This window comes from Nilaparvata lugens, chromosome 6 (genome assembly GCF_014356525.2).
Source record: "Nilaparvata lugens isolate BPH chromosome 6, ASM1435652v1, whole genome shotgun sequence".
Classification (NCBI taxonomy): Eukaryota; Metazoa; Arthropoda; class Insecta; order Hemiptera; family Delphacidae; genus Nilaparvata; species Nilaparvata lugens.
This window is the reverse complement of record NC_052509.1, coordinates 21,029,103-21,054,523: the sequence shown is the minus strand read 5'-3', so window position 1 is coordinate 21,054,523 and position 25,421 is coordinate 21,029,103. Positions and strand designations below refer to the sequence as shown.

At 33.7% G+C, this 25,421-nt stretch overlaps 2 protein-coding genes across 8 annotated transcripts in view; both read right to left on the bottom strand.

Annotated features, from left to right (window-relative positions):
* Positions 1 to 9,867, bottom strand: part of LOC111048249 (melatonin receptor type 1A) — a 111,456-nt gene extending 101,589 nt beyond the window's left edge. For all 3 annotated transcript variants that reach the window (XM_039430378.1, XM_039430379.1, XM_039430380.1), the window contains exon 1: positions 8,822 to 9,867. The gene's annotated coding sequence lies outside the window, so the exon portion shown is untranslated. The remainder of the gene's footprint in view (positions 1 to 8,821) is intronic.
* A 4,041-nt stretch (positions 9,868 to 13,908) lies between these two features.
* On the bottom strand, positions 13,909 to 25,413 carry LOC111048255 (mediator of RNA polymerase II transcription subunit 6). Of its 5 annotated transcripts, none has more exons than XM_022334128.2 (7): positions 25,199 to 25,402; positions 24,861 to 24,930; positions 23,850 to 23,971; positions 22,380 to 22,539; positions 20,121 to 20,295; positions 16,354 to 16,600; positions 13,909 to 14,284 (listed from the first exon to the last, which is right to left on the bottom strand). In XM_022334128.2, exons 3-7 carry the CDS (start codon positions 23,878 to 23,880, stop codon positions 14,202 to 14,204), a joined length of 696 nt encoding a protein of 231 aa, XP_022189820.1. In that variant the 5' UTR covers positions 23,881 to 23,971; positions 24,861 to 24,930; positions 25,199 to 25,402; the 3' UTR covers positions 13,909 to 14,201. The 5 variants fall into 5 exon arrangements, with proteins under 5 accessions (XP_022189820.1, XP_039286310.1, XP_022189819.1 ...); XM_039430376.1 differs by having other exon boundaries at positions 13,909 to 14,281; positions 25,199 to 25,340; XM_022334127.2 differs by lacking the exon at positions 24,861 to 24,930 and having other exon boundaries at positions 25,199 to 25,413.
* Between the last annotated feature and the right edge of the window lie 8 nt (positions 25,414 to 25,421).

Genomic DNA, 25,421 nt, shown 5'->3' with positions numbered 1-25,421 from the left:
GTGGTCGAAAGATCAACACGTCTTTTGTATATGACACCTTTTATAAAAAGTGGTGAATCAGTAGCTACTCAAAAGTTGAAGCCAGTGACCTATTAAGGCTGTTTGGTACACCTTTTTTTTATTCAAATTGGAAAATCTTGTTCAATATAATTGTTATGATCATTATAAGATTGAGAAAAAGTGGCAACTGAAATTTTTAAGTGGTCTAATAAGCGAGTTATAGGTTGTTAGAGTGCTAAACTCCGTTTTCATTCCAGATCATAAACGGTTTCGAATTTTTCATTTGAGTTTTTTTTTAATACATTCAGAATATCATTGGCTTTGCTCTAATATGCGTTTTTCGTGATTAATGCCAAAATAAACAAGTTATCGAATTTACAAAAAATGTTACTTTTTTATTTACGAACGATATGGGGAATAAAATGTTTTAGTTCGAAAAGATACATTTTTTGAATTTCTAAGAGAAGTTCTAATAATATAGTCGAACAGATTATGATCTGGAAAGAAAATGGAATATGGAAATTTAGCACTTCTACAACCCATAACTCGCTTATTAGACCACTTAAAAATTTCAGTTGCCACTTTTTCTCACTCTTATAATCTCTTAATCTTAACAATAATTATATTGGAAAAGATTATCCAATTTAAATAATGTTACAAAGTGTACCGAACGGCCTTAACAACGTAATACGTTTGCTGATCAAATGTTACACATTTTCGAAGAGAAAGATGAATATTGATCTTGTTAATAAATGATGTAAACCATTTTCATCTGAATGGGGTTGTTAATGAACAGAACTGTCGTTATTGTGTTTTGGAAGTGGAGTTGAGGTCCAAATACTGATTCACCACTTTTTATATAAAAGTGTCACATGCAAACACGTGATGATCATTCGACCAGAGCGACATAATAGCCACTGAATGACAGGAGGTGGGGAGTCAAGTAGCCTTTACACCGCGTTTCCCCTCCAATAGCCGCCAAGTACCGTACTTCGCGATTCAAAACCATCCGTTTTTCGTGGTTCCCTCTGAATAATAATTTTAATTAAACTGCCATGTCTATGAATAAGGCCGTATTTATAAACGATTCTTGAGAACGTTTAAAGTCATCACGATTTGGTTGTCTAACAAACAATAACAGGACATAATTAAGACAGTAATTCCAGTACCTGGTTGCTCAGCAATAACACCTTGGGCTACTTGGCTAAGTATAGAAATATTTGAGAGCTATCACTGCTATGGCTTGACCTGAACTTCCCAAATGGAAAAGAAATGTGAAATGAACTCACCAAATTAAAAGAGATTTAAGAGAATCGTAAATGAGTATAAAAATAAACCTGCAATTGAGTTAACCGCACAATGGTGATATCCTACTGGAAACATACATTTGTCATAATGATCGTCCTTCATCAAAGCCACATCACGATTGACAATTTAGATATTGGGGAGTATATATAACATCATTCCAACGCAAGAGCTGGGGAAAATCCAATATGACATTTTTGAGAAAGGTATGACGCATGAGTCTCATTTCAAAGGGTGATTGTTATTGAATTACAGCTCTTGATGAGAATAACTCTGTTACAATCCATGTGTGAGTGGCTGGCTGGAAAGGTATTCACTGGAAACTCAGCCAATGAATCCGTGGAAACAGATTATATTATTCGGCAGGGAAACTCTGAACTAAGCTTGTTCCTGGATCAATAAGAAAATCCATACAAGCAACTTACTGCGAAAGAGCAAGATCCACGTAATTCATGCGAAGTTTTCCGGGCATTAGAGGAACTTCTCGGTCGGAAAACCCTTTTGTCAACACAGAGAGCTCTCCCTCCCAAGTATTTTCCTTTCTCTCATCTCTGTATTCAACTTGTTCCTCTATCTTTGTCTTCTATCTCGAATTTATCTTCTCAACTTCTCCCCACCCCTAATAGCTCATCATAATGATCAATATCACCTTGATCACGATTAAATTCCCAGTTCTCTATTCGGTCGGTTGGTACCATTATATACGTTCCACTGAATGAGTTAAATACCCCTGTGTGAATGGTGTAATCTATTGTAATTGCAGTGGAATCGGGACGCGATTTTGCGCAGCCTGCTGCGTAAAACAGTGGAAGAGCCGACTGACTACTCCTACTATCCAATACAAGTTGTCAAATTAGTTGGATAGTCGAACTTTCATGAAGGATAGTTATTGTACTTGGATCAGTTTATTCGATAGATACCTAGTAGGCTATAAACTGAGTTGAACTGTTCAGGGCTAATAACTGGAGTCTGTAATAATCTCAAGTTGCTATCAAGTTAGATACCAACTAGATATCAACCAGGTTGACCAGGTATCATTCGTTGGGTAGTCACTCTCTAACCTGGAGTGTTCCCCCTCAAACCCTCGCTTGACCCCCGGCATAGAGGTGGAGGTGCAGCCCAAGCAGCAAGCCCTTCCACAAACCAGTTGTCACCAGACCCAGACTTCTCACTCATGTCCCCCGCAGAAAGAGCATGACAAAGTCCACACCGCAGAAAGTCCAACCAGCAAAGTGAGTACTACACAGCTCAATAAAGACACATATTCATATGCCTAATCCAGAGTTCAAAGTTATTCCCAGTGATAATCAATTGAGGTATTGAGGTGAGTTCCTACCCTAATGCATAGGAAATTCAAACTTGTAGGCCTAACATCCTTCCTGGTATTGACCAAAAAAATCTATTTTCTAAATTCATGAAGCCCAACTACTCCAAGTTGGTAAGTATTTTATTGTATTTGTTTATCGCCAACAACCGTTCTGTACATTGGAAAAGAAGGAATTCACAGTATTACTTGAGAATATTCACTTCTATTTCAGTTTTGCAAATTGGTGTTCGATATGGTTCCATGACCTGGGAAGCGTTCAAAGCCATTAGTAATAATAATAGAATGCCAGTAATATTCCACGCCAATCTGACTTTCTTATCAGCGTTTCTAAGTTTGCAGCCCTGGTTGACGATGGATAGTTATGGAGGGAAAAAGGAGTGACTTAATTGGAAATTAGATGTAGGAGGAGAACCTGTACGGAACTGCGTGTATTAGTTAATGGAAAAGGGCTCTTTCGACTCAGATTTCGTTCACCAGACAAAATTAAAAATTACTTCCTCTCACTTTTACTCCATCTCACTCCCATCAACACACTCTTTGTCGATCCTAATAGCACCCCCTTACTCCTCTTTCTCCCACTTCGGCACCTCCTTTCCAATCATTACAACTTTTACGTCCTCTCTTCCTTTTCACTCAATTTTCTTTCATATTGAATATTATGCAGCTTTGAACTGCAGATATATGACTTTTTGTTCCTATTTCTGATTCCATTTCCATCTTGCTGTCACGATGAACTCTCATCAATAATACTCACCTCCAATTTGAAAAATCGTCGATTATCGACTGAAAATCGTCAATTAATAGTTTTAATCATCTACGGTATTTTTAACTCCCTTCCTTTTGCTTCCATCAATGAAATCTGCAATGTCAAAATGTTTCGCAGCTGTGTACAGTCCCTAATAATGTGCTTTTGTTAACGTATCCCAGTTTTCCGTACCTACATTAAATTTTCCATCGATTACTCAATAAGGGAAAAAACTGAAAGTATAATTATCATAAGAGCAAATTGTCAGTACGTATCTCACGTCTTGGCCTAGATCATGTTAAAAATCATCTGTCAGGTGGAGAATTGTAGATTAAAAATTCTTGAGAAATTCTTGATCCTCAACCTTCGATACCGTAGAATTTATAAGACTTTTAGATTATGAGGGTTTCTAATTAGAATCCGTCAAAAACAACATTAGAGAGGAATAATGCAATTGACAAATATATCTAAGAAAAGAGTTGTTTCATCATGATCAGATCCGCATGACTCCATTCATCATTTGTAAAACATGTGCACTCCAGAAGCAATCGAACTCTCAGCATGCAAACAATAGGCAAGACAAGTGCCATTGTTTCTAAGTATCCGTCTCATACAACCAATTCAGAACTCTTGCTCGACACATGAAGTGCTCCGGTTCCACTTGAGAACAATTCACTGTCACAAACATTCCAGGTTATCAAAATACCGTTTGTTATTCATGAATGAAACCAATTTCGGATTTTATAAGAGTATAATGTAATTAGAGTCAAGGAGGATACAAATAAGTAACTATACTGGCTTCATATAGAACAGAAATTGAGAACTTTGTTTCAATTTGTAAGCCAGTGCTAGTGTAGTCTATATTGTGATGAGACTTACCATACATAGCCAATTCTAGTAGTAGTCAACTTTGCTATATTTTCATCATTTTTATTTTATTTATTTCACTATCCTTTTGTCATCCAACAGAATCGCTAGCTTAGAATAGTGGTCAATACAAAATAATCGTAGATAGTGCAAATCAGATACACTGAGAAATCACTCATCTATTCTTCGTAGGACAAATTGGTTGCACTCACGAATGAAAAATTATCATTCACAAACCTAATCATAGTTGCAAAAGTAATATAAATTAAACTATCAAGATCTCATTTGGTTGTTGAGAGTAAACACATATTTAAAAATTACCTAGGTTAAAAATCCGTTAACCTATCCTGTATGTTACTGGACATATTCATGAATTGATTTAACGATGTCTACAGGGGCCATCAATCCCATCTCGGGTTGGACCCATCTACATTCAATCTACGGTGCGTGGCTATGTTTAGGGTAGTAAGGAAGTAAGTCCTCAGCCCTAAACCCTGTGCTAAGGAGGTGGGGTTGGTTCAAAGGATTTTTTTTTGTTTTTTCGCATATATATTGGAAACTATGCGTCTTACGGACATGACTATAATTTATTATAGTACAAAATTGAAGCATACAAAAGTTCCTACAACATAAATCAAACAACGACTTTTTCAATATCTCTTATAGTTTTTGAAATACTTGAGCCAGGTGGAGAATTTGAAAAAACACGTTTGCATATAATTTTTTGCTTTCGAAAACATAGGCATAGGCCTATGCGAAGAAACAAAAAATGGTACCTCTGAACCACCCCATCCCCTTAGCACAGTGAGGAGTTTTATATGTCTACCTCCTTATAACCCTAAAGAGAGCTGTGGGGTCGAAAACTGTCTTTCAAAGGTTTTCCTCTAAAACCCTTCGTTGACTGGACTAAATACATTCAAATTAATGTATGAAAAAACATATTTATTCTACAAACAGTGATGGTTGCATTGAACATTAATCAATTTTCTCACCTAGGTCTATTTCTTTATAATTAAGTTCAGTAATAGATACTTGATCTGACCTTAGTAGCTCTAGACCCAGTAGCTCTTTGATCAATTTCGGATTAATATTTTCTATAAAAATATTTAAAAAATATGTATTTGAAAAAAGTAACATATTTCTCTGAAATGTCGGCAAATGATTAATACCGTACCTTATAATCATCACATAAAACGATGGGAATACTCTCAAATTATCCAGTCCACACAAATAGCTGATATATTATAGCTGTCTAATAAACACATATTTATATAATCTTTAAATCATTAAGTGATTATTAGATGATTAATTGACGTACGAGCCAAATCTTTATTTTATTTCATAAAAAAAATATTATATTCCATTCTAGCCGTTTTTCCATCACCAAATTGATATTGGCCTGGTATTTTCATGCAGAATTCCCATCCGATTTCTACCTCAGCTGATGATGAGTAATAGAACTCACAGAATCTGCATGCTGGAATAATCAATTAAACTTAAAAATTATTTGAACCTAATCTTTCCGCACATGGATAAGCAACGCCTTTAATATTTTTCAGATTCTGGTACTCTTAATAAAAAATATTATATGCCTATTTTCAGTTCGTCAGTTTTCAACCAGATCCTTGTCAAGCACGGGTTACCTGCTTGTCTTCAATAACATTTTATTGAACATAATATTGAACATTTATATTTAACATAAATTTGAAAACATTCAATAACATTTAAACCCAATCATTATTCTAATTCATTAATCTTTACCTATTCATTACTCAAATCATTCACCTTACCCTTTATTCAAAGTATTGATAGTTGATTCTATGTTAGAATATTTTTATTTATAATAACAATTCCGAGTTGAGTTGACAAGACAATGTGTTTGAACATGTCAACACCACTGTTTTGGATATTCAATCAAACACTTTTGATTGGATTGGGAGATTCAATTTCCAGATAAGCATACCCATCTAAATAAAATCATCTACAAACGACATAGAGTCTGACACGAGTCTGTCACGACATACAATCATGCAACAACATATTCATACTAAATTTATTCGTGTAGGCCTACGATAATTCAGTATGATATTCAGATTGTTTATGTAAAGATGCAATGAGAAAATAATTGTTTAATAATGCTTTATCTTTATTTGTAAAGGAACACATGAATAAACCATTTTGAATTGAACATTCAAGTAATTAAAACCAATTTATTTATATAAACGTCTCGAATTCAGATTACTACTTAAATTTTATTATATAAACTGCTTTATGTTCAAGAAAACAGAAAACGAAGATTTTTTAAAAATATCGAGAGATTTCATATAAAGTGGGCGGCAAGCAGTACACATAGCATGCAAACAAAAATGTAAGATATGATATATTTACAGATGAGATCAACAAGTTTACTAATGTTTGAAGGAATCTACATGAATGACAACAATATTTCAATCCAATTCATTTATAATCTCCGATTAAAGTTCAATTTTCCAGGATTTTTGTTCATATCTTCATAACACTTATTATACTCACGTTCAGTATAAGTACATTTTCAAAACAATTTCAATTAACCACAATAGGCTGCCAGATTACAAAATTCGACCAGCTATTTACTTGTGGGATAGAAACAAGACCTTGTAAAAGAACAAGAGACTTTATAAAAGACATAGTCAACAAAACTGTAGTGGAACTATCTTATTTTACTTGATCTAATATTATGGGCAAATTTAATAGAAAAATTATGCTTCATGGAGAATAATGAGAGTGTACACTAATTATTCATATGGCATCAATGTGAAGGGTAATGAGACTAGAAATTACAAGGAGTAAATTCGTAATACTTCATCACCCTATAATATAGCTCAACAATCAATTTATATTATTTACCTGACGTTTATGATTTATTTCAGAGAGATATTCATTCAAGTGAACAGCTCAGAATGATGGAGGTGGAATTAAAACTGGTAGAGTGATTTCAGTGGAAGACTGAAGGTGGTGACAACATCGAGTCTTATAATAATTTTCATTGATTAATTGTTGTAGTTTCATAAATTATTAGCCTGTGGATGTTGAAACACCAAAAAAGTAGAGATATATGGATTTATGACAAAAATGGACAGTACGCTATGTCAACACTCTAGGATGGATCTAGATTTCTCCACAAACTGGTTCAATATTTTTGACAGTCATGCAAATGAACTTTTTCTCTCCCACAATAAAATTTACAATATTTTCTGTAATATTTTATTTCTTCCAAATGAGTTATTTATTATTCTGGTTTGAATGGTTAGGATTATACTCACGTTCAGTATAAGTACATTTTCAAAACAATTTCAATTAACCACAATAGGCTGCCAGATTACAAAATTCGACCAGCTATTTACTTGTGGGATAGAAACAAGACCTTGTAAAAGAACAAGAGACTTTATAAAAGACATAGTCAACAAAACTGTAGTGGACCTATCTTATTTTACTTGATCTAATATTATGGGCAAATTTAATAGAAAAATCATGCTTCAAGGAGAATAATGAGAGTGAACACTAATTATTCATGTAGCATCAATGTGAAGGGTAATGAAACTAGAAATTACAAGGAGTAATTTTGTAATACTTCATCACCCTATAATATAGCTCAACAATCAATTTATATTATTTACCTGACGTTTATGATTTATTTTAGAAAGATATTCATTCAAGTGAACAGCTCAGAATGATGGAGGTGGAATTAAATCTGGTAGAGTGATTTCAGTGGAAGACTGAAGGTGGTGACAACATCGAGTCTTATAATAATTTTCATTGATTAATTGTTGTAGTTTCATAAATTATTAGCCTGTGGATGTTGAAACACCAAAAAAGTAGAGATATATGGATTTATGACAAAAATGGACAGTACGCTATGTCAACACTCTAGGATGGATCTAGATTTCTCCACAAACTGGTTCAATATTTTTGACAGTCATGCAAATGAACTTTTTCTCTCCCACAATAAAATTTACAATATTTTCTGTAATATTTTATTTCTTCCAAATGAGTTATTTATTATTCTGGTTTGAATGGTTAGGATTTTTCTAAGGATCTGTATAATTTTACAAATTCATTGAATATTTTTTCCATAGAATTTACTAATACTTTTTATACTTTTCTGAAGACTCAACCAGTTTCGGCTTATCATGCCATTATCAAGGGTTCAAATGAGTTCATTGGATATTATTAGTGGGACTTACAAGGGTAAGATGATTGACAATCATGCAATGGTGTTTTTAGGTTCAAATGTAAAAAAAAACATTCTTTCAACATAAAATTTTGAATAATTGTTATTAGGCCCTTTATTATGAACTATAAAATAGTTTTGTTTGTTTTTTTTTTAATTTCTACCAAGTTTTCTTTCACATAATAATATTAAACATCCTGATTTTTTTTAATCTAACATAATGAAATTTCAATAGAAATTTGGTTGAACACAAGGTTTTAAGCAATCCGTATGTTAGGCCTTGATGAGTCATTATGGGCAATGTTTGTGATGACACAACAGAGTTACAACACCGAGACAACACACAGTACATTGAGTCTTTGTTTACCTTCAATTACGGCGAAGTTTTACATTACGGGAAGATGGGATGGCACGGTTGTATGGTGGAGCGGGTCTACAACTGAATTTGGCAGGATAAAAAAGTGCGCTGTAATTTTGGTTAGGTGCCGAAATTTTTGAGAATTCGGTGTTAGTAGTTGAGGTAAATTAGAGCTTGGATTATGAGCGTGGTCGCAGTTTGGGGGATGAAATCGGTGAAATGTCATGTGATGTCCCTGGAGTGATGCTCATAGCTCTGTGTCTGGAAATGTACTGAGGTGAACGGTGAACTCACAGCGCAGATGGGATGGGAATGTCTGCTGGCGACTCTCTCTCCCTCGCCCCCTCCTTACTCTCCCACTCCTCCTGGGTGGGGTGGATAAACGCCACCAATGAAGGGCAAGTTACAGCTTGGTGGGGGTTTTAAACGACCCCCCCCCCGCCCGATGCTCACCAACCACCCCTGAAGAGACACAAGTTAACACGCGCTGTTTTCTGCAAGAAGGAAAATCTATCTTCAACAGAATTTATTAGTTTCCCTTTCGCCGGAAAACATACGGTTGCTCATTAATGCTAACTGGGTTTGGAGTGCTTCTTTCCCTCTATTAATTCTCCAATGGATTCAACGACTCCTTAGCAATTCATCCGACGTTAAAACCGGTGACAGTGTGCATTGAACACTTTTCTCAACATTTATTCAACAGAAATGTTATGAGCGGATATTTCCAATCAATAACGTAGATTAATTGTTATCAAGGAAGTAAAAAAATTGGATTAATGGACAATTTATTCGAATTCCCCCCGAATAAAAATCGCGTGCTCAATGATGGTAACAGAATCTTTTTAATTATGGAATTCATATAATTTAAACGTCAAAAACAGTAGGGAGCTAAAAATGTACAAGATTTAAAGCATAATGTTGAAGACATCTAAGAGACATGGAATGAAATGAAAATTGAATGTAATAGTATATTTTGCACCTAGGGCTGAAAATGATACTTTTCCGGCTCGAAATCGGTTTTCAAGTCCGAGGCCGTAGGCCGAAAAAAGATTGAGAGTCGGAAAAACATTTTTGCCCGTGGTGCAAACGCTATTTTTCGCCACACAGAAAAAAAATATATATGAGAATAATCGTTTATTAAGCACTTCCGAAAGAAAAAGTGGAAGGTCATAGCTCTAGAAGGAACTCCTAAATACCGGACCTGTGCCTGTGTGAAAATTTAGGTGAAATGGCGCTGATATTTGGTGGGGTCTCAATTCAGCTGACACTGATATGTTGTCATCAGTTTTTAGTATTTAGTTAAGTGAAGTTTGTTTACAAATGTCACGGGCTTTATAATATTTACAAGTTTTATACTTGATCAATTATCATTTTATAAATTGATATGTATTATTAATTGATATGTAATTAATTAATTGAATTGTATTATGTAATTGATATATATATTTGATATGCAATAGAGATTCAAATTAGATTTTTTAGTATTCAAAGTGTTTAGTAAGTGTTTAATAAATTCAAATTGTGAATAGTAAAGTTTTAAGAATTCAAAATTTATAGTGAGTGTTGAGTGTTCAAAGTGTTTTAATCAACAATAATTTGATAATATTCAACCGTAGCCTAGATTAATTTTTGTTTATCATCCGTAACTCAACATTCAGCTCTATAACAACATGCTAGAATGATTAGGCCTATGAACAGTTTTAATTGAACATGCCTAGAAATTGTTGTGTCCCAAGGCGTAAATCAAAATAATATTATAGAAAAACCTCCTTAGTGACAATATTTACTTTTCCCAAAGATGAAGAGCTGAGGAGAAAATTGACAAGGTAAAGATTCTACACCTAAAAGTCACCAACAATTCGGCTGTGTGTATCAATCATTTTAGAGCATCAGATATTATTAAAGAAGACAAGTTTTTGTGTGAAGATGGTTATTCTTATGTGACTGTTTCAAGAAAAAAGTAAAACTATGTGATGGTGCCTTTCCTACAATTTTTCCAAATCAACCTTCTTACAACACAATTAAATCTTGTGTAAAGGTATTGGGCAATATATTAAATTTCTGAACAATTACTGCAACATGAAGAATAATAATCAGTTGCCCCAGCAAGCAGTCGCAAAAATTGAGAAAATTGGATTCTTAGGCTAGAATAAAATAAAGATAATTATAAGCTATGTGCATATAAAATGCACTTGAATGCTATATGTTGATAATTTTGGAACTACTTGGGCAATATCCATGGTGCTGAAAGTTTTCAAAAATAGTTTATGAAACGGAATCAGTTTATGCTTCTAGAATTAAATAAAGTATTCTGCAATAATATACTATCAATTTATTTGGATGAATGAAATACAAATATATTATAAACTATTCAAATTCGATTTTCATAGTAGGATAGAAATTTAAACTAAACTTCCGAAGTCGACTACAAGCATTGTTGACGTTGACATTCAGATTGGCCAAATTTCAAGTGTGCTAAAACAGCTGATCAAAAAACTTATTATTATTTGTGTTTATTATCCAATAATAATAACAACATTTTTATAATAATATTATCTTATTATCATTTGAAAGAATGAAAAAGTATAAACTCAACCTCCCACATAATTGAACATGATATTTTAGGTTATTTAGACAAATCAGAATAGAAAATAAAAATACTTGGACAATTTCCTGATATTCAGATTACCTCAGATTTGCTAGAGCCAGGACCTCCTAAATACCGGACCTGAGCATACAAACAAAATGGCCGCCATGGTTGGTGGACTAACTTACTGCCTTCAGCTAGGTTCCAGCTTCCAGCTCTCTCTAATAACTTATTACTCTTCAAAATCATTTTTAAGAAATTGAATTAGGTTTAGTTTAATTAATTCAATTGATGTTTATTAAAGAAGTTATTATTTAATAGGGTAACTGGACTTTATTTATTTTCATGTACATAGCATTCAAGTGCAATTGATTCAACATGCACATAGCTTATAATAATTATCGTTATTTTATTCTAGCCTAAGAATTCAATTTTCTCAATTTTTGCGACTTTGCTTGCTGGGGCAACTGATTATTATTCTTCATGTTGTAGTAATTGTTCAGAAATATATTGCCCAATACCTTTACACACGATTTAATTGTGTTGTAAGAAGGTTGATTTGGAAAAATTGTAGGAAAGGCACCATCACATAGTTTTACTTTTTTCTTGAAACAGTCACATAAGAATAACCATCTTCACACAAAAACTTGTCTTCTTTAATAATATCTGATGCTCTAAAATGATTGATACACACAGCCGAATTATTGGTGACTTTTAGGTAAGCTATAGATCTTTCTACACCTTGTCCATTTTTTCCTCAGCTCTTTATCTTTGGGAAAAGTAAATATTGTCACTAAGGAGGTTTTTCTATAATATTATTTTGATTTACGCCTTGGGACACAACAATTTCTAGGCATGTTCAATTAAAACTGTTCATAGGCCTAATCATTGTAGCATGTTGTTATAAAGGTAAATGTTGAGTTACGGATGATAAACAAAAATTAATCTAGGCTGCGGTTGAATATTATCAAATTATTGTTGATTAAAACACTTTGAACACTCAACACTCACTATAAATTTTGAATTCTTAAAACTTTACTATTCACAATTTGAATTTATTAAACACTTACTAAACCCTTTGAATACTAAAAAATCTAATTTGAATCTCTATTGCATATCAAATAATTATAAAATGATAATTGATCAATTATAAAACTCGTAAATATTATACAGCCAGTGACATTTGTAAACAAACTTCACTTAACTACAACTAAATACTAAAAACTGATGACAACATATCAGTGTCAGCTGAGTTGAGACCCCACCAAATATCGGAACCATTTTACCTATATTTTCACACTGGCACAGGTCCGGTATTTAGGAGTTCCTTCTAGAGCTATGACCTTCCACTTTTTCTTTCGGAAGTGCTTAAACGATTATTCTCATATATATATATTTTTTTTTTTCTGTGTGGCGAAAAATAGCGTTTGCACCATGGGCAAAAATGTTTTTCCGACTCTCAATCTTTTTTCGGCCTACGGCCTCGGACTTGAAAACCGATTTCGAGCCGGAAAAGTCTCATTTTCGGCCCTAGTTGCGAAATATACTATACCGGCCTGGTTAGAAAACAATCCCTTTCTGCCTTCATATGACGCACGAAAACCAGCTCATTACATCATTGCTCACTACATGAAAACAGCCTACTGATTTGGAATGGAATATATTTTTTTCAAAGAACCTCCTATTCAATAGTTATTTGTATATCTAGAGTGAAAAGTACGACTTTTTCTCCCTGTGGGAAAAGTTTGAAGCCTGAGGCGAAGCCGAGGGCAACAATTTTCCTGATGGAGAAAAAGTATTTTTCACTCGTGATGTACACAACAATTTTCCTCCATCTACATTTTTTTATAGAAACTGCAAATACAATCATTTTAATAACTTACGTATTGGTGACAATGTTTCCTAACAACATAACCTAAAATCTAAAACCTAGAAACCGGTCGTCTGATTGGCACTGCCGATTGCGCTATCTATTCCCAAAAGTTGTAACAATTATATCAGCTGGGTGTCTACCAAAAATGGCTGACTCCAGATCACGCGGTTCAGATTTGAATTGCAGATAAAAAAAATTGTTGGCTGGTATTTTGAATAGAATAAAATATTTTTAAAATTGTATAAATTTTTATTGTCTACTGATATTAAGAATATAATATCATACGAACATATATTTCATGAGTTGATCAAATTTCTGGTTGTGGTATTGAATTCAGTTGACTCAATGACAGACACCTCTTTATGCTTCCTCATCTGAGCTTAGACCTTCTAACCTATTATAATGTAAGTTTTTAAAATAGAGATGCTTCCCATGTTATTTAAATGGAGTCACTTTTCCTCCCTAGGGAGTTTTTCTGTTTTTTACTATCGAGAGCGAAAAAGTTACACTTTAGTATTATGTTTCAGGGAGTAAAGTAAGTACTTTAGACAGTAGGTGGAGGAAAAATAATAATGAACAACCCATAAAGATAGGACAAACTTGTAAAAGGACCGAAATAGGAAAGTTGATCAGATATAATTGGTATAAGTTATTTTATTTACAAGAGAACCGTGTAATCACAAACATTATGATATAGTCCCACAATATTGAAGATTCCTTGTTTGAAATAAAATTCTATAAATAAATAAATCAGCTTTGTAGCTTCTTCAGTATCATTACTTCCATAAATTATAATTATACTATCACCATTCACATAAACTTGGAATTAGTTCGGTTTATGGGTTCACTCTTTTCTAACATCACCACTATTACGGAGGTTGTAAGAGAGAATTAATTCAATTATGACCAAACCATTTTATATTGGAAGTTCAGCTCAGTCTGGGTTTCTTCTCAGGTGGAGGCTTCATACAGTCATTTGTCTTCTCCAGTTTGGGCTCTTGCTTTATATCTTCTGAAAAATACATTGAAACAGGATCAATGAAAAAAGTTGTACTACTACTGAAATTGTAGCGCTCACTGTGAATGATGGAGCTGAATCAGACAATTGAACGTCTAATAGTTCTCAGTTGTACAGTTGCAATATAGAATTTGAATTTATTGAAGAATTTAATTTTCCATTGAAGATCGAACTGATCGATAGAAAAATATTTATATAGCATCTTCCAATCGATGTAAAATAGTTACTAAGCAACACAGTTGGCTTAAACTCGTCGAAAAGCACTTCTTGAATGAAGAAAATAAATCTATTAATTGACCAAGCGAAGTAAGGTCATGAATAGATTTTCATGAAATTTGAGAAGCATGTCCCTTTTTTAATTCCGCGTCGACGTATATATAACGTTTTTGGACATTTTTAGGATAATATAAAAGGAAAATGAGCCTCTTTCATACGTCAATATTATAATAATATTAATAAAATTCAATAACCGTGAAAATCAGACTATAGAATTATTTATCATAAATCAGCAGTCGAGTAGATTATTAATTGCATGCAATGAGGCATGCCATTGTTAACTCGAAGTAGCATATGATGATAGTAGTTGTTTACAACAAATTATTAGCATTATCGATACAACAGCCCAAACAGTCATTAATCGTTCACGTAAAATATCTCATAAATTTAGAGAAGGCTGTAGTTTATAACTGCGCGAGGTCTACTGTTCACAGAACTACTAGTATATGAGAAATGATATTAGTTACAACATGCGCAGCCTCAACTACTTGTCTTCCGAATTTATAAATAACATTGTACCATAGATCTAGATGAACAGTTTGTTTATGAATGGATATCGGGCTTTCAACTCTTTATAATACTTATAACATTAAACTCACAGTTGAGAATGGTATTGGATGGAGTGAAAAAGCACAAAAAGTTCTGATTGTTGGCACTAGTACATATGTGCGTGCAATCCGCTGGAGTCGGTTGAACTGATTGAAATTGGCTGTAAAGCTGCTTGTAAACAGGGAGAGTAGAGACGGCAATTAGCTAGTGGCTAGAGATCTAAATTACGTCACTTTTCATCAATTTCCATCCAGACCAATGTTTTGTAAAAGACCATAATTAATTTAACAAAACATTGGTCTGGATGAAAAGTGAAGTAATGAAAATCACTGTCCGCCATTCACTCTACTCTCCCCGTCTTTGAGCCGTGCAAGAGCCTCAATGACAGGGCTTGCTATTTAAGGTCTCCACGTACTCCTCACACAACTCTATACATTGTTTTCCTTTGTGGCTCAGTGTCTCTGCGGATCTCACTAAATTAAGAAGCTGATTAACTAAAACATAATTGATGAAGAAGCTGAATTGAATATTAAATTGTTGAAGACACACTATCAATGTTTGGAAAGCACTCGGCTATGGACTTGATGTGTACCATGAGACGATTGGTAGTCATATTATAACGATTATATGGTAATATTGATGAAAATGTTTGAGTAGCTTTTTTATTTGACACATAATTCATACCTATGGCTTTAGTGTAACAAATATTATAGAGTCAAAACTACGATATTTAATCATAAACAGCCTTTACTTTCATAGTACTGTATAACTAACTATTTAGAAATAGATGGAATATTTTATTAGAAATTGCAGTCAACCAACTACTGAAATATTATTACTGTATAATAATTATTTCAAAGATCCAATGAAAGCTATATAAATAGAATTAAGAACTTCTGCTACTGCAAATATTGACCGAAGAGCTATATAGCAGAAGGAAATTTGAACAATTTTTGCACAGTTTTATTCTTCATATTTCCTTCTGCTATTTAGTTCTTCGGTCAATATTTGCAATAGCAGAAGTCCTTATATCCTCATTTATACAGCTTTCATTGGGAATTTGAAATGATTATTGCACAGTAATATTAAGATATAGTGTCTATATGATTTACATCTTCAGATAGGTCTTAAAATTCCGAGATGATTGCAAAGTTGTTCAATTAAGTTTTTTCTAACCCTTCAATGAATATAAAAATGTCAGAAACTATGAAAATTGAATTTATTGTAGAGAAACTGACGCTGTTGAGCAGGTTGCTTAGCAGGAGGTGGAGGAGGCAGAGGAGGCAGAGGAAACTTGTTAGTGAGTTCGGCCAACAGCATGTCGACTCTCTGCCGTTGAAAGAGTGAGCTGGGCTCTTCACGCTGAGTCTCTTTCTTGGGCTTATCGGGCACTTTCAGGTCCCACGAGTAGCCCTTGCTCGGATGGTATTTCGAGTACGACATCGACTCCTCGAAAGCCGATTGCAAGTGGTGGATTGTTGACAGCTGTACAAAGAAAAATTATAATTTAAAATTGAAAGTTACTTGGAGAAACCTCATGGGGTTGTTAACTACAATAGGGTGAGAATTCAATGGATTTCAATAAGGAGTGCAACACCTTATTGGGAAAAAGTGATGCATGATATTTCAGGTTTTTTTTAGAAATGAAAATTGTCTCATGAATGCGTTCCACCTTGGTTTAAATGCATAGATAGCTAGATGCCAGGAAATATTAAAAATAGATTACACGCTATATAAGAAAATATTTAATAAGTAGTGGGAAAATAATACATGTGAATCGTGCACGAGTAGAAGAATATTGCATACACTCCATCTACACTTAACAATTAGCCACTGGTGATTTTAAGAGTATTAGTGATCTAATGCCTAAATGAAATTCTATGAACCATGGTTCGAATATAAACATGATTAAGAGATTGAAATAGAAAGATTCCAGCTAAGGCATTTGGAAGATGGCACCCAGCGAACGCACAGATACATAAGTGTCCATGTTCGTTGATTCCACATATTTTCATATTATCTTCGGGAGTCTGCATACAATATACATATAATTTATTGTTTAGAATCTAATAATAGATAGTATTAGAAGAATGTAATTTATTCAATGAAATAATAATTCATTTGAATTGACTTGGTAAAGTAATGAAGATGCATAAAGCTGGGGACATACTTGTCATGCAGCGTTCCGACCCGATGACGGATGACTACGGTCTGGAATGGTGCATGCAACCCATGTCCGTTATATGATCTCTACGAAATATCGGAATTAAGTAGGTTCAGAACGCTGTATGACAGGTGTGGTAATTCAAAGGAACTGTCACATTAAAATGACACTTTTCAATTTTAAAGGATTACTTGAAACTTGAAACTTTATTTATTTGCCATAATACAATAAAATTTTTCAAAACAAAAACACCATTAAAAACTTAATTCGAACATAAACATGAAATAAATAATAATTCTTCTCAAAATGTGCTTATAGGCGTTACAAGCAAAACCAGAGGTTTGTGTGCTGCAACGAGTATCAATCTTAGAAATCTTAACTTACAAAATTAATAAAACATTTAACCGATATATCAATACTGGAAAAAGAATAAATAAATAAAAGAAAAATAAATAATAAACAAAAGGAGTGCTTTAGGAAAAAACACCTTAATTAAAACTAATGGAGGTGACAAAAGATGAGGAGATCAATTATGAAAGAGGTGAGATACATTAACAGATTTTATCCATTCAACTATATTTCTAATGGATGATTTATTAATATGTTTCACTAGAAAGTGTTGAGGTACCAAGTTAATAAGTTTATTGCTGATGTAAGTGAATGTCTTCGGCAAACAGTTGAGTCAGTTCTATTCATAATATAGTCCGTTCGGTTGTGCTCGGAAGTTGTATGACATTATGTTTGGTTTAATAGGACTTAATTTCCTGTGCTACTCTCAATAAGCGAAATGAAAGATTCTATCAGATTTACTCTGTGATCAATATCAAAAAAATAAAAATTAGTCGAAAATTGCACGCCATAGAGTTGTAATCAGCTAAGAAACTATTACTTTCGTAAATAGCTACTTTTGTAAAGGGTAAGGCTGGCCACTAACGGTAGAGCATGCATGTTAATCAGTCGTCATAAATATTGTTGTGTCATCAAAGCGAAACGCTTCGAACAAAATTTTTCGAGTTTAGGTTTTTGTATCACCGCTTTTTGTTGTTTATATTTATTCCGCTGCTCTATTTGAGTTCAAATTATTTTTATATCATTATAACTTGCAGATGAGATGGCAACAAAAGAAAATGTCCCACAGGATTGGAAAAAAGGACTGATAGTGGAGATTCCAAAGAAAGGTGACACCTGCAACTGTGACAACTGGAGAGGAATCAAATTATTATCAGTTCCTGGAGGAGTCCTGTCAAGGGTCATTTTAAATCGAATCAAGGACTCCATTGAAAGAAAACTACGAAAAGAGCAAGCAGGATTCCGAAAACACCGCAGCTGTGTTGATTTAATAAACACTTCAAGAATCATCTTGGAGCAAAGTAATGATTGACGTGTCATACTATACTTGGCCTTTATTTGACTTCGAAAAAGCATTTGGCTCAGTCAATAGGTATGTGCTGTGGAAAACTTTGAGAGAGTATGAAATCCCAGTTAAAATAATTAGAATAATGGAGAAAATGTATAGGGGCTAGGAATGCCAGGTACTGTATGAAGGGAAGATTATCCAGCCATTCCTAATAAAATCAGGTGTCCGTCAAGATTGCGTGCTGTCACTAACATTGTTCCTGCTGGTGTTGGATCGTGTCATGAGGATTTTACAGGCAGGAAGAAGATGAGAACTGCTATGGGGTTCAAGACAGAGGCTGGAAGACCTGGACTTTCCTGACGATATTTGCGTATCAGCCCAGCGTTCCAGATACATGGGAAGAGAAATTGCTTAGGCTAGAAAAAGGAGCTGCAGAAGCAGGTATTAAAGCCTCTGTATTGATACGAAAAAGACAAAGGAAATAAGATCAAATGCAGCAACAGATAGGCAGTTTGAAGTGGGTGGTACTCGCATCCAGACTGTAGACTCCTTTGTGTATTTGGGGAGTGCAGTGACCAAGACTGGTGGCACTGCTTGATGAAGATGTTGGAAGCCGAATTAGAAAAGCGAATGGTGCCTTCAACCAATTGAACAAGGTATGGAAGAACAGAAATATATCTGGGGCAACAAAAATTGGGATTTTCAATACCAATGTGAAATCAGTGCTTTTACACGGATGTGAAACACGGAAGATCACTGGGCGAATTGTAGGGCAGCTGCAAACTTTAATAAATCGATGTTTACGTCGCATATTGTGAATCTACTGGCCAGAGGTAATCACCAATGAGAATCTCTGGCAGTTAACAAATCAATGTCCAATCAAAGAGGAACTGAAAAGGAGATAATGGAGATGGATTGGGCACACATTGAGAAAAGTAGACGGTGCGATTGAGAAGGCTGCATTGAGCTGGAACCCCCAGGGATCACGCAGACAAGGACGCCCACGGATGACATGGAGAAGAACGGTCGAGGCAGAGTACAGGCAACGGGGAAAGACTTGGGCAAAGGTCAAGAGGCTCTCAGCCAATAGAGATAAGTGGAGAACATTTTCGGATGTCCTATGCTCCTCAAGGAGCCAAAGGAACTAAGCCAAGTCAATAATTTGTAACTTACCAGTAGATTATCTATTGTTATTGACTGTTTTATGTTGAAAGCCTCTCGCTGATGATTAACATGTGTATGTGCATGATAAACATGCATGACATGCATGTTCTACCATTAGTGGCCAGCCCAAGTATTAATAACAATCAATTTTTGATGAATAATTCAGATTTGGGATATTTTAAGATGAAAATTTTGAAATTGTTAACTTTTGGACTCACATAGAAATGGAATAATTTGTAATACTATTATCATCATACCAACGAAGAGAATGACTGTAGAACAACAAAATTAGATTCAATTCACCAGAAAAATTTACTTACTAATCTTGAGTTCAAGATGGATGCAAGATCAGGGGCTTGATAGATGACACCAGCAATAATATAGTAGTCGGCAAGAGCTATGGTGTGATTGACTGTGTGTCGATGCTGCTTTCTTATCACGTACAGAATAGGTTCTTGAACATGAAGTAAGATGTACTCAAGTCCTGTCATATTACTGTAAATGAAAAACAGTACAAAATTGAATTAACTTTACTAAGCCATAATGTTCTGATGAAATGTTTTCACAAGGAATGGATTGTATTAATATTGATATTGATACCACAATATTATCAAAAGATTATCTAAGCTTTTTGATTTCCTTAAACGAAGATAGCAACAATTCATTCATGTACACACATTTATTGGAGCCAGGAATTCCTTCCACTTATTTCCTTCAAACACTGAATGAACAATAAATGCATAATCAGAAACTATAATAAGTGGCGAGTTGAAATAAGAAGCGTGTTTTTGAGTAATCAACTGGATACGCGATACTGCACACCTCTTTCAATATCATAGCAGATTATAATAACAATCAACGATCAAATTAAGAGATTCAGTGAACAACATTATTATGTCTAGTAAAAACATAATTGGTTTGAAAAATACTTTTCAATTTTGTGATAACATAATTTCAACATATTATCTAAACTTGCAATTCACTTATGATAGATTTATCTTTAAATTTGAGATTGTTTTGAGCAGTTTTATTTAAGCCGTGTCCACACTGAACAAATGTTCGACAAACATGTTTGTGGAAGAATTTTGGGCAAATTTGATTATGTTTGACAAACAATGTTTGCCCGTGGCCAGTGTGGACGCGTCTCCAAACAAAATATTTCAAGTGGGAGGAACAGGTTTCATGTTTTACAGCTGTCAAAACTGAAAATGTTTGGAAAAACAGTAATTTTTTTGTTTGACAAATAATGATTGTTCAAACTTTTTGAAATGTTTGTCCCTGAGCTCCTCAACAAGCATGTATGTCGAACATTTGTTCAGTGTGGACACGGCTTTAGGGCGTAAGCTTTTTCATAATTTCATATTGCTTAATATATATACAATTGATAACAGATAACGAATAAAAACTTGGTTTCGAACATGTATTCTTATGAGGCCGTTCTGGGTACATAGAATGTGGTCCGATTCACAATTTACCAGGTAAAAAGTTCCGCGTCCCATTGGAAAAATTTTGAAAGATTCTGTACCAGAAACCAGTACCAAGTTCCTGCCCCACAGTCAAAGCTTGGTAAATTGTTACAGTTCCAACTATCCGAGCTCTCATTGGTCGATTGAATTGTAGTCTGCTTGCTTCTCTGCGCATGCGCTGATAGCTTGTTTGTTTACCATGGTTTGTTAGCCATAGAATACATAACCTACAAAATGATGTTTGATAACCATTCATTGAATGGATTTTTCTCTATAGAAAATTTGAAAGTAATGGAATGAAAGAAACGCACACTTTTCTAGACGGTAAGTTTGTAAAACAGCCTTTCTTCATTCACGCAGCTAGTAAACGACATATTTTGGTGTAAATCAACTTTATACGTACGCGCCAAAAGCTTGAACCAACGATTTTGAAATAGCGTTCCATGGAAACATTTTGCACTAGTCACGTGATGTAACAATTTACGATTGGAACTGGAACATTTTACTGTAAACAGAACGTGTATACAATAAAGTTCGAGGAATATTGTGAATCAGCTTGGTACTGTTCACTAGTAAATAAAGTAAATTCGTATGGCTTTTGTTGGTGGGGAGTCCCTTGCGGGAAGGTCCCACCGCCTGAATATATAATTTAAGCCGTCAATGGGCCTTACGACTGTCATACTTCAGCCGGGACCGACAGTTTAACGTGCCCATCCGATAACACGGGAGTGATCTCGTTAAAAAACTTTTGGTATTGAGAGGGTTTGAACCCGGGATCTCTATGCTGCTACGCAGGCACTCTATCCACTAGACCACGGATCACTCCATACTGTATTACGGTACTGTTCACTTTCCATACTGTACTCGAATGGTGATCAGTGATTATTAATTGAAAAGCATATACGGTACTAGCAACACACAAAACTTCACAAGTGTTGCTGGACAGAATTGAAGTCAGCGAAAATACCAAGTTGGCTCTAAAAATGTGCAGTTTAGTGTTCAAACAGTTTTTTAATTCACAATCACAGCCTAGCAATAATAGTTGCACTTCAAACTTTTTACTTAATAATACACTCTGAAACTATTGAATAAACATTAATATTCAGAACTTACTTCAACTGATCAAGGCTCAAACGCTGCATCTTTACAATTTCATTATTACAAGTGCGATCATAAAATGGATTACTCCTCTCTGAGAAATATTCCATCACGTTTGAAGTGTTTAGTATTGGAATCCAGTTGCTGTCATGCCACGAAAGGCCCAAAGGGTTTTCTGAAATCAAATTTTAGGTGTGTTGAAACTTATCACACAACATTCTTATTAGAGTTGAATACACGATTAAATGGATGAAGGGGAGGAAAGGTTATTTGTCTTGAAAATTGGCTACTTATATTGAAACATTGGACCTATAGTAGGAAAAGCAGAATTGAAAAAAACAACTCCTTATCAATTTATTGGGAATTAGGATACCTATTCAAGTTTACTGACTACTATACTCAATGATTCAATGAGCAAGGATATCAATATTTTCAATCCTCAGCTTTGCTGAATAAGGTTTTGAGCAATACGTACTTCTGAATGTAATTTACAACTAAAAAATGAATAATTATTATCATGAGTTGTCTGAATTATTGAAGATTATATTAATATGGATGAATACTTCATTTCCTCTCCTGATCCAAGTTGATGGTTTGAGCCAGTATTATATATTCTTTAATTCGAACATTCAACTCAAAAAGTATTATACTTCTAATCCCAATTTGTCTTGGCTAGAAGTTTCAATCAACCGATCACTGATTTCTATTTGATGGTGGCGGAATGCCAATTCCAATTCGGCTATCGAGAGTGAGTGCTTAATTGGACGTTAGTTTATCTGTGGCAGTTCGACTGCTATCTCTTTTCGATTTCAAGTCCTGGCGAACTCGAATCGTGATCGAGTGATATAAGCAGCAACAAAAGTTTGATACAAGAACATGCAAACTGCCAAGATCGATTCAACAGTCAAGGTTGGAGAAAGTAAGAATTAAGTTGAGTCTATTATATTGCTATTCTTGATACAGAAACAATTTCAGTAATATTACAAACACAACATAAATAAGCATTTCACATTGTTTTCTAGTTATAGTTGCAGTTAATTTTTTTGTCTGGAATAGTTATAGATCTTGACGTCAGTCATCAATTACTATGAACAGGTATTAATAAAACAGTTGTATAGATTGTAGGCCTATATGAACAAAGGCATTCAGCAATAACAATTATAATAATATATATAGCAATAATGATAAGAAACATCAAATCTATGACTTCAACTTATGGGTAAGTTATATTTTTATAATGATGTCGAATAGAAATCTATCAATTTGGATAATTGCCAAAGTTGGCACATTCATATATGAAGATTTATGTTGAGATGGATGAATAGATTTCTCAAGAAAATATTTGAAAGATTCATTAATAATATTCAAGTTCCTCCTTATTCAGCTTTCAAAACATTTAAATTCAAATAGACTTTGAATTCTACATTATGCTTACTTGAGAAAAATCCATGTATTAATTTTTTTACGATGAATGTGCATACATACCTGGTAAGATGGGAACTCGACCCGGCATCATTGTAATTTTGAAAAGTTGGTCCGCACTTAAAAATAAAAAGAATTCTTTTAATGCAAGTCCAGTTGTGTTAATTCCTCACGTTCTTCAATAACTGAAACAAGAATTAATGATAAACTAATGAATGACAAGAGAAGGAATGCATGTTCGGTACGGGATAATTATTAGGTTTATATAATTGCGGATTTAAAGTGAATACATTAGTATGATGGGAATGATTTGAAATGTCTCTTTAGTTTTGGAGAAAGCTAAAGTTGGCTGAAGCAAAGATAAACTAAATAGGGTGTTTCAGATAGATAACATTCTATTATAATTTATAAAATTTAGGAAAGGGACTGTTTTGATTTAGCCTGTTGTGTTATATCAATCTTTGTAAATGATTAAATAAATCATAAATTAAATGAAACTAACTACATCAATACTTGAAATCTGCCTATTTTTTTAGCTTATATTGTAAAAAAGAAAAAATGAAAAATTAGAAATATTGTAAAATTATTTAGTTGATATATTAAAACATCAATTGTTTCTCAAATAGTTATAATTAAATTGCCCTATTTTATAGAATACTGTATAGGCTAGTCGCATAGATATTATAGACTAACTATTATCAAATATTTGAACCTACAATGGACCTATGTTTCTTTCAATTCTTCCTTCTACATAGCCTACTTGACCAGTGAACTGGATAAATGGCATCAAAAGAGTAAGATGACATATCAAACTATACTGTCCTTGTGCGCATGAAAATGTATTCATTTAGGGAGTATAATGGATTTTTCTTCAGCCAGATCTTGACTACGACTGATGATATAAACAATAAATATGATTTTATACATGATAATGATAAAAGATAATAATATCAAACCCATAATTTGATTATCTTCATTTGATTTTTTAATGGGCCAGCATACAAAATTATGATTGATAGTTTTGCAATAACAGTAGGCCTACTATTTTAGAATGTATAAAAGTTAGGTACTTACCTAGTCAGATTGTAGACTAATATTTACTAATGAATCGTTGATTGCAAAAACAACCCAAGTCCAGAAAGACCTATTTTTCAGGAATCAATAAAAACATTTTTATTGAATCGTTACAGGAAACATTTTTCTTATTGGTTGCTGTATTTAAAATATGATCAAGTTTTATTAGCTATCATAATTTATAAACATGATTGTCAGTTATCTGAACTCTTATGATTTAATCACAAATCTTTAATTAAAGCAAAAAATTATAGTCTATTATTCTGTTTCTGTTACAATAGAGAAATTTATGCATCAAAGTTTATGAAATGGAAATGGTAAGTTACAATAAAACATACCTTGCTGATTGATAAAAACGAACTCCTTGTGAATTACAATAAAATCAACCGTAATACCGTATTACAACAATAAATTAATGAGATATTGTAATTGTTATACACAATCGTAAATATTAAGCATTAATGCTTTATAACATAAAACATAACCTAAATAATAAACAAGCTGACGGAAGACATCTTGAAAACAGTCAGCTGTTTTAAATCAACTAACCCAGACGACGTA

Bases quoted from the DNA above. Each gene is read 5' to 3' on its own strand.
- LOC111048255 (XM_022334127.2), bottom strand. From the start codon at position 23,880: ATGATGCCGGGTCGAGTTCCCATCTTACCAG. The intron at 22,540-23,849 runs GTATGTATGCAC...ATTTGATTTCAG, and splicing joins TCGAGTTCCCATCTTACCAG to AAAACCCTTTGGGCCTTTCG. The intron at 20,296-22,379 runs GTAAGTTCTGAA...TTTCATTTACAG, and splicing joins TTGAGCCTTGATCAGTTGAA to TAATATGACAGGACTTGAGT.